The sequence below is a fragment of the Aethalodelphis obliquidens genome, unplaced genomic scaffold (genome assembly GCF_003676395.1).
Source record: "Aethalodelphis obliquidens isolate GAN/ISIS:26980383/991018 unplaced genomic scaffold, ASM367639v1 scaffold62, whole genome shotgun sequence".
NCBI classification, from domain to species: domain Eukaryota; kingdom Metazoa; phylum Chordata; class Mammalia; order Artiodactyla; family Delphinidae; genus Aethalodelphis; species Aethalodelphis obliquidens.
The window spans coordinates 3,285,820-3,303,998 of NW_020838006.1; the positions used below are offsets into that span (position 1 = coordinate 3,285,820).

General features: G+C 44.1%; 1 protein-coding gene across 3 annotated transcripts in view; it reads left to right on the top strand.

Annotated features, from left to right (window-relative positions):
* TGFBR2 (transforming growth factor beta receptor 2) overlaps positions 1 to 15,372 on the top strand; it is a 95,287-nt gene extending 79,915 nt beyond the window's left edge. For 2 of the 3 annotated variants that reach the window (XM_027088349.1, XM_027088350.1), the window contains exons 6-7: positions 10,094 to 10,221; positions 12,751 to 15,372. In XM_027088349.1, coding sequence (XP_026944150.1) covers positions 10,094 to 10,221; positions 12,751 to 12,930 — 308 coding nt within the window. In that variant the 3' untranslated portion in view covers positions 12,931 to 15,372. Of the gene's footprint in view, positions 1 to 3,324; positions 3,611 to 10,093; positions 10,222 to 12,750 lie in introns of those variants that run through there. The other variant, XM_027088351.1, reaches the window with a different exon arrangement.
* The last annotated feature ends 2,807 nt before the right edge of the window (positions 15,373 to 18,179 follow it).

Sequence of the window (18,179 nt, forward strand, 5' to 3'; positions counted from 1 at the left end):
TGCACTGCTGGTGGGAATGTAAATTGGTGCAGCCACTATGGAGACCAGTATGGAGTTTCCTTACAAAACTAAAAATAGAGCTATCATATGATCCAGCAATCCCACTCCTGGGCATATATCCAGAGAAAACCATGGGTCAAAAGGATATGTGTACCCCAATGTTCATTGTAGCGCTGTTTATAATAGTCAAGACACAGAAGTAACCTAAATGTCCATCAACAGATGAGTGGGTAAAGAAGATGTGGTATGTATATACAATGGAATATTACTCAGCCATTAAAAAGAATGAAATAATGCCATTTGCAGCAACATGGGTGGACCTGGAGCTTATCATAGTAAATGAAGTAAGACAGAGAAAGACAAATATCATATGATATTGCTTATATGTGGATTCTAAAAAAAAATGATACAAATGAACTTATTTACAAAACAGAAACAGACTTAGAAAACACACTTATAGTTACCAAAGGAGCAAGGTTGGCCGGCAAGGGGTGATAAATTGGGAGTTTGGGATTGACATATACACACTACTATATTTTAAATAGATAATCAACAAGGACCTGCTGGGGGCTCAATGGTTAAGAATCTGCCAATGCAGGAGACACGGGTTCGAGCCCTGGTCCGGGAAGATCCTACATGCTGCAGAGCAACTAAGCCCATGCGCCACAACTACTGAGCCTGTGCTCTAGAGCCTGCGAGCCACAACTGCTGAGCTCGCGTGCCACAACTACTGAAGCCCACACACCTAGAGCCCATGCTCCGCAACAAGAGAAGCCACAGCAATGAGAAGGCTGTGCACCACAACAAAGTGTAGCCCCTGCTTGCTGCAACTAGAGAAAGCCCATGTGCAGCAGCAACAAAGACCCAATGCAGCCAAAAATAAATTAATTAATTAAAAAAAAATAATAATACCTGAGAAATGTACAGTATGACCTCAAAGGAAAAAAAAATACTAAGCACAGGGAACTCTGCTTAGTATTCTGTAATAACCTGTAAAGGAAAAGAATCTGAAAAAGAATAGATATATGTATATGTATAACTGAATCACTTTGCTATATGCCTGCAACTAACACAAATTGTAAATCAACTGTAGTCCAATTTAAAATAAAAATTAAAAGAAAATGCGAAGGATGCAGCAGTGGAAAAAAAAGAGACCCTGTCCTCAAGGGACTGGGTGTCTAATGAAGAGCTACTATGCTAGAAAGACAAGTACTGCATGAATAGATATAAAATCATAACTTAAGGGCTGGGGGTGTGTATGATGATTGCAGAAAGAAAAACAAAATAGAGTTAGGGGATAGCTAATAACAGAGTTCAGGCACTTGGGTCATCTGAAAGTATAGAAAAGAGAAACCAAGAAAACAGGTTTTTCAGAGTTGCTTGAGGAGGGAACAAATGGAAGGAGGTGGCCAGTGTGTTACTGTTTTATAAAGAAGGAGGAAAGCCATGAACTCACCATCCCTCCAGGACAAATCAGGAGAGTTGTTCTCTTCTACAAAGAAGTCTCTGTCCTGGCTTTCGGCTTGTCTGGTGTCCATGCAAGTGTTTGCACCGTGTGTGGTGTGTGGGAAGCGGAGGAAGGTGGGTCCTTCAGGGCCCCCTCTGGGAGCACAGCAGGCACAATATTCACGTCACCCGAGCCAACCGGGCCCCCAGGCTGGCTGACTTCCAAATCCCTGGCCATGTCGGCCTTTGAATAGCAGCTGACACACAGCAGCCAGCTGAGCAAGTATTTTCACAAGAGGAGAAACACAACCCCAGCTTGCTGCAGCCTGTGAGGCAGACAAAACATGCAAAAGAATCAAAAGGAAAGGAGGGAAGAAAAAAAAGAGGGGTGGGAGAGGAGTGAAGAGAGCCTGGGATCGCAGCCTTCATCTTCCTGCATTTCTAGGCAGGATAATTTGGAAGGAAGGCAGATATAAAAGTCAGGGTTGTGCTCAGGGAAGAACTGCCAACAACTTCACGGCTCTATGAAGTTGGAACCACGATCAAAACAGCAGCTGCAGACCAGATGCTGACTTTCAGGGAGTGAGCATCTCCGCTGCCTGGGTCCCCTCTGAGCTCTGGAGCCGGAGACTGCAGACTTTCTCCTGAGAGCCTCCAGCCAGACAAAGAGATGCTGTGGGGCCAGGGTGGGGCGGTGGCCCTCAGTGAAAGGACTGCGGTGGGGAGGATGGGTTGGGGGTGGGAAGAAGAGCAGAGAGATCTAAAACTTTCTTAGAACAGAGGCTATGTGAAGCCCTCAAGGAAATCCCAAGGTCCCCATTGCGCCTATAGGGAGGCAGGCAGCTGAGGCGCGAGAGGGAGCCTGGTCCCAGCAGGTGGTCCTGCCGTGGTGAGCAGGGTATCTGCCTTGGGTTGGGTGCCTCGGGCCCTGGAACAGGAGCCTGAGCTGACATTCTGTAGGAAAAAGAGGGCAGGAAAAGCCATGGAGAGAAGGAACAGGCAGTGAGTCAGGAAGGGGAGGGAGCTGATGAGCCCTGTGCTAGCAGGCAGGTCACCATGGGGACAACCAGAGCATGATCCCACTGGGGACCCTGGCAGTGCACAGAGCCCACGTGCACCTCAGCATCACACCCCCGGCTCAAGGAAGCCCGGTTTATCTTCCAACCCCCATCTGCTGCTGATTGAGGGCTGCCCTTGGGGCACGTTGGGAGGGTGGACCCCAGTCGCCGGCCTGACCCTCTTGGACTTGAGCCAGCGTGGGTGCACAGGGTGAGTGCTGAGCGCTGTGGCCAGCGTCCTAGGGTAGTAAGCGTGCCCTCGGCCGGCATCCACGGTTCGGCATCCGCGGATCCAGCCACTCACGGATCTTGTACTGTGTTTACAGTCCACGGTTGCTTGAATCGTGGATGCAAAGCTCGCATATACAGAGGGGCAGATATGGGGCTTGTGCATCTGCAGATGCTGGTATCTGCTTTTGGTCCTGGAACCAACGCTCCACGAGTACGGAGGGAGGACTGTGTTAATGATGGTCAGCACTTGCGCTTTCTCTTGTTTCGTGGATACAGAAGCTGAGGCACAAAGAGTTGATGTCTCTTTTCCAAGTCCTCATCTCTAGTTTATGATGGGTCTGGGGTAAACACAACGAATAATACCCCTACTTATGATGCATACCGTTAGCACTTTTTTTTTAAAGTGCTAAACTCGATCTTACTCTCTAAGCTGTTTGCTTTTTTTCTTAGAGGCATTTCCAAAATTTTTAAAAGATGGTATTTATTTTATTTTATTTATTTTTATTTTTAATTTTTTGATGGTATTTATTTTAAAAGATGGCACTCTCTGAGCTAACCCCACTCACCTTTTGACTTGCTTTCTCTGCAGTTCTTCACATTATTTGATCAAAGGCACAAAAAGAAAAATGCAACAGTCTCATTTTTCTCCATCTGCACCACCATCAGCCTTATCCCAGGGGGAGCTCTGGAGCATGAATTGCACAGTAGTCATCTCCTCTAGGGGCAAGACAGACTGTTAGAACTCCCGTGTTGACCCAGCAATACCATTACCGGGCATATACCCAGAGAAAACCATAATTCAAAAGGACACATGCACCCCAATATTCATTGCAGCACTATTTACAATAGTCAGGACATGGAAGCAACCTAAATGTCCATCAACAGAGGAACAGATAAAGAAGATGTGGTACCTATATGCAATGGAATACTACTCAGCCATAAAAAAGAGTAAAATTGGGTCATTTGTAGAGACGTGGATGGATCTAGAAACTGTCATACAGAGTGAAGTAAGTCAGAAAGAGAAAAACAAATACCGTATATTAACGCATATATGTGGAATCTGAACAAATTGGTGTATACGATCTTATTTACAAAGCAGAAATAGAGACACAGATGTAGAGAACAAATATATGGATACCAAGGGGGAAGTGGGGGGGATGATTTGGGAGATTGGGATTGACATATATCCACTACTATGTATAAAATAGATTACTAATGAGAACCTGCTGTATAGCACAGGGAAGTCTACTCAGTGCTCTGTGGTGACCTAAATGGGAAGAAAATCCAAAAAAGAGGGGGTATATGTATATGTATAGCTGATTCACTTTGTTATACAGTAGAAACTAACACAACATTGTAAAGCAATTATACCAATTAAAAAAAAAAAAACTCCCATGTTACTTCGTCATTGGCTACAGACTGCCCTCCAGGCCAGGAAGCTCCCATCATCCAAGGGTAATTCTCCATAGAAGGGAGAAATTGTGAGCCCTTACAACTCAGCGTTTGCAGCACCTCGGGGCTGTGGTGTTCTTGGCTTGGTAAAGGGGGTCTAGGCAGGCTGCCAACCACATCTGCCATGGCAGCCAAAAGAGTTGGAAATGGAGAATCAGTGGACTGATACATTGTCTAAGGAGCAGTTTATGTCATATGCAAATCATATTACATTATATTATATTATATTATATTATATTATATTATATTATATTATATTATATTATATTATATTATACAAACCTCAGGGCATGGCACTAAGAGAGCATCATTATTTGATTAGATTGAATTACAGGATAGTTCTGGAGGGGGACATGGAGGTCATCTAGTTCAGCCCATTCATTTTATAGAAAAGAAGATTTAGGTCAGAGTAAACCCTTACTGGGAACTTATCTCTTGCTTGAATTCAAGCCAGCTCATATTTATTGAAAGCCTACTGTGTATAAGGCACAATTTCAGCAGACACAAAACTCAGCCTCTGCCTCAGGCCTTAGGAGTTTACAGTCCGGTAAAAGATAAGGGACTAGAAGAAAGAAATAAGGTGTATAAATACCATGCAAATCGAAGTTCAGATCTCACCCCAAGAGCAGTACAGATGAAGTGCTATGGGCACTTGAAGGCAAATGCAGGCACACAGAAGGATGGTTTGTGCTTGTCTCAAAGTGGTGGAGGAGGGGAGGGCTTCATCCCAACTAAGGAAAAGGAAAATACCCTGCAGCTCTTCTAGCTGGGTGAGGCGGAAAAAGGTAAATATGCAAGTGAGGCTCTGGGAGAGGGGGAGAATCAAGTAAACGAGAACAAGCCATCTCTTTCCAAAATGTCATTTCGCCTTAAATGCTTCTTCAATTCTCAGCCTGGATGGGCAAATTATTGAAAGTTTCACTCATTAAACAGGGTTATTTTGAAGTAAAGGCCAAAGGTCCTATTTATTTTGGAGGAAAATGGCGAATCCAGCCCACTCTTCCCTTTTGGCTCAGGCATGTTTCAGTACTGGAGTGATTTTATTTTCTAAATTGTCCTGTGATGCACTGACATGGGTATTGTCCCACCCACTTAAATTAATAGATGTTCTAATATTCACCCAGAGTTTACGCATTGGCCACTTTGGACAGGATCTAAGAGTAATTCATTCATTCGCTCAACAAAGCATTTATTGAGAGCCTGTTGTATGGGAGGCCCTGCCATGGGTGCCAGGAATACAAGCATGAGAAAGGGGCTCTGAACCTGCCTGCAGACGCTCACCATCTGGTCGAGTGAGACAGATGAGCAGTGGCTGTACACCCTAAAATAGAGCTCTGCCCCAGACGTCTAATAAAGAATCGCTCTGGGGATATTCAAGGAAGCTTCTATAAAGATATCGACCCTAGAACATGAAGGGGGATCAAGATGGCAGAGTAGGAAGACCCCGAGCTAACCTCCCCCCATGAACATGCCAAAGTACCACTACATATAAAGCAGATCTCTCTGAGAATGACCTGAAGATTAGCAGATCAGCTCTTCTATAACAAAGGCTATAAAGAAAGAACCACTCAAAGTCAGGTAGGAGGCAAGGAAAAGTGATCTCGTCCAGACCCACACCCCTACTGCATGACCCAGAAGAGGAGGGAGTATCACAAGCTCCAGGATCCTCCCTGGGAAGCAGGAGGTTCGAGCCCCATATTAAGCACCCCAGCCCTGGGGTCTGGCACTGGAAGTTGAGCCCCCTCGGCTGGTTGGAAAACCAGTGGGGCTTACCAGAGGACTGTAAGAAACCAAGACCCCACTCTTGAAGAGCACACAGACAAATTTGCTTGCTCCCTGCCCCAGAGCAGAGGCAGCACCCCAGGAAAAGACATGGTCCGTGCTCACTTCAGATCCAGCTCTCCCACCAAAGCCACAAAGGGCACATGCAGACTGCATAGGGATGCACACAAGGATATGCCTTCAAGATCAGGATAGATAACTTTTTCACTTAATTTAAGAGAGACAAACAGAACTAGTCAAAGTGAGAAGACAGAGGACTCTATTTCAAATGAAGAAACAAGATAAACCCCTACTGAAACACAGATAAATAATTTACCTGATATAAAGAATTCAAAGCAATAGTAATAAAAATACCTTGATACAAATGAAAATAAAAACACAACTTTTCAGGGCTTCCCTGGTGGCGCAGTGGTTGGGAGTCCGCCTGCCGGTGCAGGGGACACGGGTTCGTGCCCCGGTCTGGGAGGATCCCACATGCCGCGGAGCGGCTGGGCCCGTGAGCCATGGCCGCTGGGCCTGCGCGTCCGGAGCCTGTGCTCCGCAGGGGGAGAGGCCACAGCAGTGAGAGGCTCGCGTACCGCAAAAAAAAAAAAAAAAAAAAAAAAACCACAACTTTTCAAAAATCTGTGGGACATAGCAAAAGCAGTTCCAAGAGGAAAGTTTATAGTGATACAGGCCTACTTCAAGAAACAAAAATCTCAAACAACCTAACTTTCTACCTAAAAGAGTTAGAAAAAGAACAAACAAAGCCCAAAGTCAGCAGAAGGAAGGAAATAATAAAGATCAGAGAGGAAACAAAATAGAGATCAAGAAAACAATAGAAAAGATTAATGAAACCAAGAACTGGCTTTTTGAAAAGAGAAACAAAATGGATAAACCTTTAGCCAGGTTCACCAAGAAGAAAAGAGAGAGGACCCAAATAAACAAAATAAGATATTAAGGTGGAGAAGTAACAACTGATATCACAGAGATAGAAAAAAATCGTAAGATAATACTATTAACAGTTATGCCAACAAATTGGACTACATGGAATAAATGGACAAATTTCTAGAAACATACAACCTACCAAGATTAAATCAAGAAGAAACAGAAAATTTGAAGAGACCAATCACTAGAAGTGAAATTGAATTTGTAATTAAAAAACTCCCAGCAAACAGGTCTGGATGTCCAGGGCTGGATGCCTTCACAGGTGAATTCTACCAAACATATAAAGAAGAGTTAATGCCTTTATTTCAAAAACTATTGCAAAAAAATTGAAGTGGAGGGAACACTTCTAAACTACGAGGTCAGATTTACAATTTACAAATTCTAAGAGGTCACCATTACCCTGACACAAAAACCAGACAAAGGCATTATAAAAAAAAAAAGAAAATTACAGGCCGTTATCCCTGATGAACATAGATCTTCAACAAAATATCAGCAAACTGAATTCAATAGTACATAAAAAGTCTCATACATCGTGATCATGTGGGATTTATTCCAGGGATTATGGATGTTCAGTATCTGCCAATCAATCGGTGTTTTACAGTACATTAACAAAATGAAAGAATAGTCATATGATCATCTCAATCGATGTAGAAAAAGCATTTGACAAAATTCAACATCCATTCATGATAAAAACTCTCAACAAGATGGTATAGAGAAAACACACTTCAACTTAATAAAGACCATTATGATAAAGCCACAGCTAAATAACATTATACTTAATGGTGAAAAGCTGAAAGGTTTTTGTCTAAGATTAGGAACAAGACAAGTATGCCCACGGTTGTCACTTCTATTTAACATACTATTGGAAGTCTTAGAGCAGTCAAACAAGAAAAAGATACAAAAAGACATCCAAATTAGAAGGGAAGAAGTAAAACTGTCACTGTTTGCAGATGACATGAAACCATATGTAGAAAACCCTAAAGACACCATCAAAAAACTATTGGGAGTAATAAATGAATTCAGTTAAGTTGCAGGATACAAGATTAATATACAGAAATCTGTTGCATTTCTGTACACTAATGATGAACTATCAGAAAGAGAAGTTAAGAAAACAATCCCATTTATAATCAAATCAAAAAGATTAAAATACCTAGGGATAAATTTAACCAAGGAGGTAAAAGACCTGTACTCTAAATACTATAAGACATTGAAGAAGGAAATTGAAGATGATACAGATAAATAGATATCCCATATTCATGGAATAAAAGAATTAATATTGTTAAAATGTCCATACTCTTTAAAGCAATCTACAGGTTTAAAGCAATCCCTATCAAAATACCCATGACATTTTTCACAGAACTAGAACAAATAATCCTAACATGTGTATGGAGCCACAGAAGACCCTGAATAGCCAAAGCAATCTTGAGAAAAAAGAACAAAATTGGAGGGATCACACTCCCTGACTTCAGATTATACTACAAAGCAGCAGTAATCAAAACAGTATGGTACTGGCACAAAAACAGACATATAACACACCTCAGTGGAACAGAATAGTGAGCCCAGAAATAAACCCACACACTTTTGGTCAATTAATCTACAACAAAGAAGGCAAGAATATACAATGGGGAAAAGACAGTCCCTTCAATAAGTGGTACTGAGAAAACTGGACAGTTAAATGTGATACTACATACAAAAGTAAAATGTATACGTGTGTATACACAACACGCAAAATGGAATATTAGCCATAAAAAAGAATGACATTTTGCCACTTGCAACAACATGGATGGTCCTGGAGGGTATTATGCTTAGTAAAATAAGTCAGACAGACAGAGAAAGACAAATACTGCTTGATTTCACTTACATGTGGGATCTACAAAATAAAACAAGCAAAACAAACAGACTCACAGATACAGAGAACAAACTATGGTTTCTTGCCAAAAGGGTTAGGGGTGAGGGAGATTAAGAGGTACAAACTACTAGGTATAAAATAGATAAATTACAAGGATGTAATGTACAGCACAGGAAATATAGCCAGTTTTTTATAATAACTTTACATGGAATATAATCCATAAAAATATTGAGTTACTATGTTGTATACCTGAAACTGATATAACATGGTAAGTCAACTAACTATACTTCAATAAGAGAAATTAGAAGAAAATCAGCAACCTGAATTTCCCTTAAAAAAAGAAGAAAAGATTTTGTCCTTAGTTGAAACCTGAAGTCCTAATGAAGTGTTTACATCATCCTTCTGTATTTTCTTTTTAGCAAGTATCACTGAAGGAAAGTTACCTTTTTAAATTTGTTTGTTGGTGTTATCAGTCGCTCTCCTCTGTCATCTAAAACAGCATTTCTGAACTTCTTTTTCATTATTACTATTGCAAGGAGCCTTTGTAGACATTTTTTTCTTAATCACTACTCCCCATGATTTTTCTCCCTGTGGGAAAATTATACATGATATAAAGTTCACCAGTTTAGCCATTTTTAAGTGGTTACAATTCACAACTTAAGTGGTACAGTTTGATAGCATTAAGTACATTCACAGTGTTGTGTAATTATCACCATTATCCATTTCCAGAACTTTTTCATCCTCCCCAACTGAAACCCTGTACCTATTAAACAATATCTCTCTACCTCTTCTACCCCCATCCCCTGGCAACCACTATTCTGCTCTCTGTCTCTGTGAATTAGCCTGTCCCAGGTACCTCATATAAGGGGAATCATACAATATTTGTCCTTTCGTGTCTGGCTTATTTCACTAAGCATAATCTGTATTGTAGCATCTATCAGAATTTCATTTCTTTTTTTTATGGCTGAATCTCCCCAAGAAATTTAATACCACATATTAAATCTATTTATGTACTGTGGACCTTTGTAGGGCCACAAACCATTGTAATATGTAAGATTTTTCTACCTCCCAAGGACCAGGATTGCCCCATTGAGATGTCTGCATTAAAACCTGAATCCCCTGACCTTGTTGGTCTTGTTCTCTGCTCTGTCCCCAGCTGTTAGGACATCGTGGGCACTCAACAGTCATGTGTTGAATACTTCTCAAGCTCCTTCCACAACCTCTCCTTATATTTGAACCCACAAGAATTAAAAATTGCCCCTAGCGTAATCACAGGTACATCACACTCAGTGTCTTAGCTGTGCACACCCTTCTCAAGGGCCCTGTGTTTGCCTGCTCTCTCCAACAGAAGTGAAGGATTATGAGCCTCCATTCGGTTCCAAGGTGCGGGAGCATCCCTGTGTCGAAAGCATGAAGGACAACGTGTTGAGAGATCGAGGACGACCCGAAATCCCAAGCTCCTGGCTCAACCACCAGGTAAGGAGTGACTGTTGCGAACGGCAAGTGAAGTTCATCCGGAGTAATATCTTAGGTAGGAGAGAATTCCTGGCTATTGGGCATCAATCTGAGGCAGGTCCCTTTGTTTTCCATGACCCTGTTCACTTTTCTTTATAAAGAAGTTTCAGTAAAGTGGGATGACCTTGTTATTGCATGTTCTACCCACCATTCAGAAAGGGCTCACACAGAATCATTTGACGGGCATTTGTCATATTGTCCAAGCCGTCTTGCTTCTGAGTTAAAATGTTTTGTTTGCAGCCTGTGCCACTCACCTCTTATAGGGAGTTTATGTTTTGTTCCCTTCTGGGTTCCAACTGTTTTCTTCTGGGAATCTTCAGCTCTGGCAGGAAATACTTAGTGAGAAAGAAGGGGTGTTTGGCAGCCAGCTGGCCTGCAAGGGGCTGCTGTGCACTCAGGCTGCGGCAGGTGTGTCGAGAAGGAGGCTGGGATAAAGGAAAGCACAGAAGAGCAAAGGGCAAGGGAACAAATAGGAAATCTGTCTTTCCAGAACTTCCTAATGGCTTCTTTTTTTTTTTCTTTTTAAGCAATGGTAGGTAAGGCCATCCATCCATAGCAGGGCAGTGGTTCTGACATACAGGGAGACCTATCCAAATTCCCCTCATCAAAATGCCCCCAATCAGAGGAAAAGAAGGAGGCATAGGTTGTGAGAGCTGGGGACTGCCAGTCACAGCAGGGAAGAGCCGTGAATGAGGGAGAGGGGCCTTGTGCCCATAGCTCACTGACAAGACTGTCCTTTCCATTGACGTAAACCATTTATGGCCGCCTAGCCCTCGCCAAGAGCCGCTTCAGCGGACAGACCCTGATAAAGCCGGGGGAGAGCGTGGACCAGGACGTGGCCTAGGGCTTCTCCCTGGGTTTCAGGAAAGCCTCTTTGGCTTTGAAAATGCACGACTATTTTGTGTTGACTCTGAAATCAGAAGGCACTAGTATTGTTTCTTTCAAACTCTTGTTGCCTCCTCTGCTGTACAGTTCTTCTAATGAAGCCATTATTCATGATGATAAAATTCTGGAAAGAATTTGCATAATACATTTTTTCTCTTAATGAGATTTGTTGCCCTATTTATTTCAAGTTAATGCTTAATATTTAATTTAATTTACTGCCTGTAATTACAGTGCCAGAATAAAATAAATGTTACTTGTGTACCAACAATAACACTCCACTCTTAACAGGGCCATCAATCAATACCGCCAATTAGGTGAATTACACAATTAATTCAACATCATGAACTCACTCACAGGGCGGGAAGGGAGGGTCAGGTTCCTAGGTGTGTGGGGAAAGTTGCTGGTTAGACTGCAGACAGGAGAGTGCCATTCTCAGGGCAGAGTTGGGATTGATCCATTCCACCTGGCCACTCGTGTGAGGGGACACCAGTGATAGGGTTGGGCCTCTGATTGGCAAGAGCACAGTCTGTTTCCACCTATTGGGCTATCTAGTTAATCCGTGCCTGCTTTATTTCCAAAAAAATGACTTGAAATAACAAAAATATTTGCAATGCAAAATAAAAATTAAAGCCATGAAAGAAGACCCTTGTCACACATTGTGGGCAGCATTTTCTGGATGGGCCTTTTGAATGGGGCCTTTATGGGGTTAGGTTGAACTCTCTGAAACAGTCTGCAGGACCTACAAAGACAGACAGGGCCCAGCCTGATGCAGGAGAGGAGGGGCCTAGCAGAGGGTCTCCCCAGCAGCTGCTGGAAGATGGGACTTGAACCCAGAAAATGCAACCAGACCAATGCCTGGACTTCACTCAGATATTCAGTCCTGTTTACATAGGAATGTGTACATGATTCCAGCTCTTAAGACTCTCTGGAGAAGGCAAAACCATTAAGACAATAAGCAGATCAGTGGTGGTCAGGGCTGAGGGGGGAGGAAGGAGGGGTGACAGGTGGAGCACAGAGGCTGTTTAGGGCAGTGGCCTTCTGTGGATACTGTGATGATGGACACATCTGCCAGAATCCACGTCCTGTACATTACTGTGAACCGTGTTCTGGTTGACTTTGGTTGATAGTGACGTGTCAGTGTTGGTTCACCGATTTTAACAAATGCACACACAGATGCAAGGTGTTGATGGCGGGGGAGGTTGTCCGCGAGGGTGGAGGGCGTATATGGAAACTCTGTAATTTCCACTTGATTTTGCTATGAACCTAAAACTGCCCTCAACAGTAAAGCCTAAAGCTATGCCCCTCCCCCCCAAACAGAAAGGTGTGAAATGGCATTAGAAGCCCACTTCACGGGAATTTTCAGGATTGGGGATGCTGCTGTGCCCCAGGAGCCTACTGGGGGGCCTTGTGCTGTGTCTTCATTTCCCCACTTCCTATGATCAGATGGCCCCGGAACGCTGGCCGCCTGCAGCTGCAGTTAGGTGGTGCTGGGGACTGGCCTGCAGGCGGGGACAGAGCGATGGCGGCAGAGACAAGGCGGGGGCTGCCTTGCCTCCAGGAGCCGCCATCCCCTCTCAGAGGCCTGTGGACCCTCTCCCCCTGCAGGGCATCCAGATGGTGTGTGAGACGCTGGCCGAGTGCTGGGACCACGACCCCGAGGCCCGGCTCACGGCACAGTGTGTGGCCGAGCGCTTCAGTGAGCTGGAGCATCTGGACAGACTCTCGGGCAGGAGCAGTTCAGAGGAGAAGATTCCCGAAGACAGCTCCCTGAACACTACCAAATAGCTCTTCCAGCGGCTGGCCAAGTGTGGCTGCCCCTGTGGCCAAAGAACAGAGGCAGCAGGAAGCTGCCCCTGAACGATGCTTCCTGGAACCCCGGGGCCGCTCCCTCCCCCCCGAGCTGGGGAGGGGGTGACAGGAAGCGTCCTATGTCTTTGACTTTGTCATAGGATAAGCTGTGTTAGCACTTCCTCAGGAAATGAGATTGATTTTTACAATAGCCAATAACATTTGCACTTTATTAATGCCTGTATATAAATATGGAATAGCTATGTTTTATATATATCTATATATGTTTATATCTATCTATACGGCCATACTCTAGAAAGAGGTGAGGAAAAAGATCAAATATGCCCAAGAAATGGGTTGGATGGGCGAGCTTGGCACTGAGCACAGAAGGAAGGGCTCTGGGGCAGCCTCAGCACTTGGCAGTCACTCGTGTGCTGGGCCTCTGAGCACACAGGGGTTGGGGGGGGGGTGGGGGGGGGGGTGCGGTCTTTGCCTTCAGAGAGAGACTCCAGGTCTCAGAGCCTGCTGTGGCCAAGTTGCACTTGCTTTTGCAAAGTAATAATTCCCTGTACTGGGTCCTGTTCTGGCCATGGAGCTGATTGGAGTCGCACTGTTTGGGGACCAGACCCTGGGGTCCCCGTGTGCCATCATCTCTCCTGGACTTGTCACCGGAGCTTCACAACCCACCTCTGGTTTGTGAACCTCCTTCCTCAGCTAGTTCAGAAACTTTGCTCCATTTCTAATTGCTTAAATGTTTTAAGCCCCATGTTTTACCTTCACAGGCTACAGAAAAATCAGGACACATTTCCCCACCCGTGAAATTGCCACATGTTCTACTAATGAGAAATTGTTATTTTTTAAAAAATTCCCCCCCCCATACCTATGTTACTGTTCCCTGTTTCCTAAAAGGGAATAGGTCTCCCTTCCAGGTTCTTTATGTTTAGTTTTTTTATCACTCTTGGTTTCAGTCTCCAGCTTTCTATGCAACACTAGTAGGTTCTATGCTCTGGGCTTCAGGGGACTAGAGCACATTTTGGCCAAGGGGAAAGTATTTGAGCAGCACAGCACTGCCACATCAGGAGTCTCCTCAGGCACTCTGAACGTGTGTCTTGCTTGGCCAGCACGGTGTTTAACAAAATCGAGGCACTTTTTAAATACTTGGAGATTTTGCAAAAAAAAAAAAAAAAAAATTTGGATCCTCAAGTAAGACTAGAGAGCAAATGGTTTCCAGTTCTCTCTGGTCCACATCATTCACAGACGCAGGTGTGGACACTCTTAGAAAGCTGCTCACTTCGGCCATGAACGTTTGTGTTTTCCACCCACCCCCACCCCAGTCTGGGAATTAAACCTGCTTCCAACCAAGGGCCCCTGTGAGAAATGTGCGTCCACGCACTCCTTCTCTGGCTATAGAGTATGATTTTGATTCCCTTCCTGGGGTTAAGATTTGAAGCTGGCCTTCTTTTGGACTAACGGGGACCTCCTCTGGGTGTTCCCTGTTAACCCAAATCTATTTTGCTTGTATTTTAAGAGCTTCCCCCTCTGCTTTCAGAGGGTGCTCTTTACTCCAAGAAACTGTTGTCATTGTTACTCGTCTCAGTCACACCTGCCTTCCCAACCTTTGCAGAATTTGAATGTGGGACACAGGAGTCCCACGTACAGTTAGGAAATCTGTGTCCACATGGACAAGAACAAAGAATGTGCTTTACTACTCCATAGGAAACTCGTTAATCCACAAACAAGTGTTAATGCTGCAAATAACAATTTTTTAAAAATGTTTTTGAAGCTTATTTTCAGCCAAATAGGATTATTGGAGAGGGACTGGCAGTGACCAGCTCTACTTGGGTTTTGGAAGGTCTCATCTCATTGGGGTTTTAGCAGATATGCTGAAGTTTGGGATTAGGTGGAACTTTTAGGAACCCTGCTCGGGGGGGTGGGCTGAGAGACTTAAGGTAGTTTGACCCGCAATGCTGCGGAAGTGCCCAGAAATCCCCTGCACTTTAGGGCTGGTGAGGCCGTCCCAATAGCTGTTGCTCATTGACCTCTAGTGGTGAATTTCTAGAATACTAGTCCATTATGGGATCTTCCAAGAGTCAAAAGAGCTTTATCACTTCTGGGTGGTCATCAGCATAAACTGGAATGTAGTGTCAGATGATACTGTGGCTTGTTTTATGTTTGTTTCCCTTATTCAAGAAAAAGACCAAGGAATATCATTCTGTAGTTCCTAAAAATACTGACTTTTTTCACTACTCTACATAAAGGGAAAGTTTTATTCTTTTATGGAACACTTCACCAGTACTCATTTATTAAAATAGGAATGTGAATGCTATATACTCGTTTTATATCAACTGTGTCAAGCACTTATTTTCATTCTATGCATTGTTTGTCTTTTATATAAATAAAATGTTTATTCGATGGAATAAAACAAAAATACTCAGGTCAGCTTCCTGCCTCCTGTTCCTATTCATAGGGGTCCACAAGCCTCATTTGGTTATTTTGCAGTTTGTGCAGAAAAAGCCACAAGACAAATGCTCTCCAACTTTTCCATAGTCACTGTCTTCTTCAACTGACAGTGGCAGGTCCCTGTGTTTTTTTTGTTTGTTTTTTTGCTGTACGCGGGCCTCTCACTGTTGTGGCCTCTCCCGTTGCGGAGCAGAGGCTCCGGACGCGCAGGCTCAGCGGCCAAGGCTCACGGGCCCAGCCGCTCCGCGGCATGTGGGATCTTCCCGGACCGGGGCACGAACCCGTGTGCCTTGCATCGGCAGACGGACTCTCAACCACTGTGCCACCAGGGAAGCCCAGGTCCCTGTTTTTAAAAAAGCAATCACTTCAGTACTGGGAAATGTGGCAGATGCTGGTGGTGGCTTGCCCCTTATCCCAGGTCCGGCACGGTGTCCCTCTACATCCCCGACCACCATCTCCCCTGTCCCCGGGTCCCGAGAGCGGCCCGCATCCACACATGGCTTCTCGCGGGGTGCGCCGCGGGCTCCGCGCATGCCCACTTCTCCCTCCCCACTCCTCTCAGTTAACAGGCTGCTGCTATCTCTCCCCTCACCCCACCCCGCCATGTGTCACGCTTCCTCCCTCTTCCTTTCTACCCAGTCACCCCGTCCCACTTGGAGCTTTTTCATTGAGGTATAATTGACATACGAAATTGTATGTTTCAGGTATACAACATAATGATGCAATATTTGTATGTACTGTGAAATCACAGTAAGTCTGGTTAACATCCGTCATCATACAGAGTTGCAGGATTTTTTTTCTTGTGATGAGAACGTTTAAGATCGACTTTCTTAGCAACTTTCAAATATGCAGCACAGTACTATTAACTATCGTCACCATGCTGTCACACATTACATCCCCAGGACTTATTTATGTTATAAACTATAAGTTTGTACCTCCTGACCCCCTTCACCCATTTCATCCACTCCCCACCCCCTGCCTCTGGCCACCACCAGCCTGTTCTCTGAATCTCGTTTTCTTTGTTTTTTCCAATTCCACATATAAGTGAGATCATATGGTATTAGCCTTTTTCTGACTTATTTCACTAAGCGTGATGCCCTCAAGTTCTGTCCATGTTGTCACAAATGGCAAGATTTTATGTTTTTATGGCTGAAAAACATTCCATTGTATACATACGCCATTTTTTTTTTTATCCATTCATCCATCAATGGACACTTAAGTTGCATGGTTATCTTGGCTTTCATAAATAATGCTGCAGTGAACATGGGACGCAGATATGTTTTCAAGTTAACGTCTTCACTTTCTTCAGATAAATATCGAGAGGTGGAATTGCTGGATTGTGTGGTAGCTCTATCTTTAACTTCTTGAGGACTGTCCACACTGCTCGCCTCCATAGTGGCTGCACCAGTATGTGCACTCCCACCAGCAGTGCACCCACCCCACAGCTGCAACAACCAGAAATGTCACCAAACATTGCCACATATCCTCTGGGGGACAAAAATCTTCACTCTCAGCTGAGAATCACTTAGCTGGATGATGGGGTCCTGTACTACTGCGGGCATTAGTTGTAGTGCTGTCTTAACTAGTAGCTTGGCAGTTTTAGAGGTTACTAATTTTAGCAGTTTCCTGCTCCTCCATTTACCACCTGTGTGACCTGGGCAAATTACTTACGCTCTCCATGCCTCAGTTTAATTATATGTACAGTGGGATTTTACAGGCTTCATCCCATACCAGTGACCACTGTGGTAAGGAATACTGGTGTTGCGTCTTGAACTTGGAAAGCCTTCAGTGCATACTGGCCAGTATTTGGTTGGTTTAGTGTGCCAGGGCTGCTTTCCAAAGAGGCCGATACTGAGATACATCCTAGAGGGTGTTAACAACACAGAGAAGTGGACACACACTGCAGGCCTGGAGCACAGGGAAGCTCCTGTCCTGGGTGAGTACTGGTCATCTGGGGAGGATGCCCATTCACTGAGCACCTGCCAAGACTAGGTCCATGAAGTAGGTACTGTGCCCATTTTACAGATGAGAAATCACACTTGAAGGACCCCAGTAAGAAGCCTAGGATCTCACAGAGGTAGGTCTGCTTGCAAAGCCAAGGTGTCCTGGACTTCAAATTTGAAATAATAATTTGGAATAATGCTTGGTTCTTTTCTCGTATTGTCTCCTGAGGGACCTGGCCTGCCCAGCAGGATGAGAGGGCTGTACCACCATGAAACATCCCCATAGCACCATCATTGTTCTCATCCACCCCCACCCCCCGGGGGTCTGTCTGCACAGTGGGAGCAAAGAAGGTGTGTTCTTATCTCTATTGCTCCACTTGCTTCCACTCACATGAGAAGTGCTGTCTAAATTCTTGCCGAGAGCACAACTGGAGGACGAGTGAATAGTGTTGCCTAATGTGTGGAGTGTGCCCACTCCTTCAGACAGTTTCAGATTGTGCCAACCTTTAAAAACATTATTTTAGTGGGTCTGTTTTTATTTTAACATGTACTAGAAAAAATAAACACATTTACCCTGGGCTTTCACAAATATTATTGCTTGAAATATAGCTGGGTTTAAAAACTTGAATTGACTTTTTAAAATGCATTAAGTAGATAACAGTCCTTATTTTTGGCAACTGCAGGGGCTGGGAATATGAATGATGAGGTTGGCGTGCTCCCCACAAGGAAGCAAATCCGTATGAATTGCTAACATTCATGGAGCACTCGGGAAGCACCAAACACCATTCTCTGTGTTTTACCATCTTTATCTGCTTTAATCTTCACCACCAACCTATGAGGTAG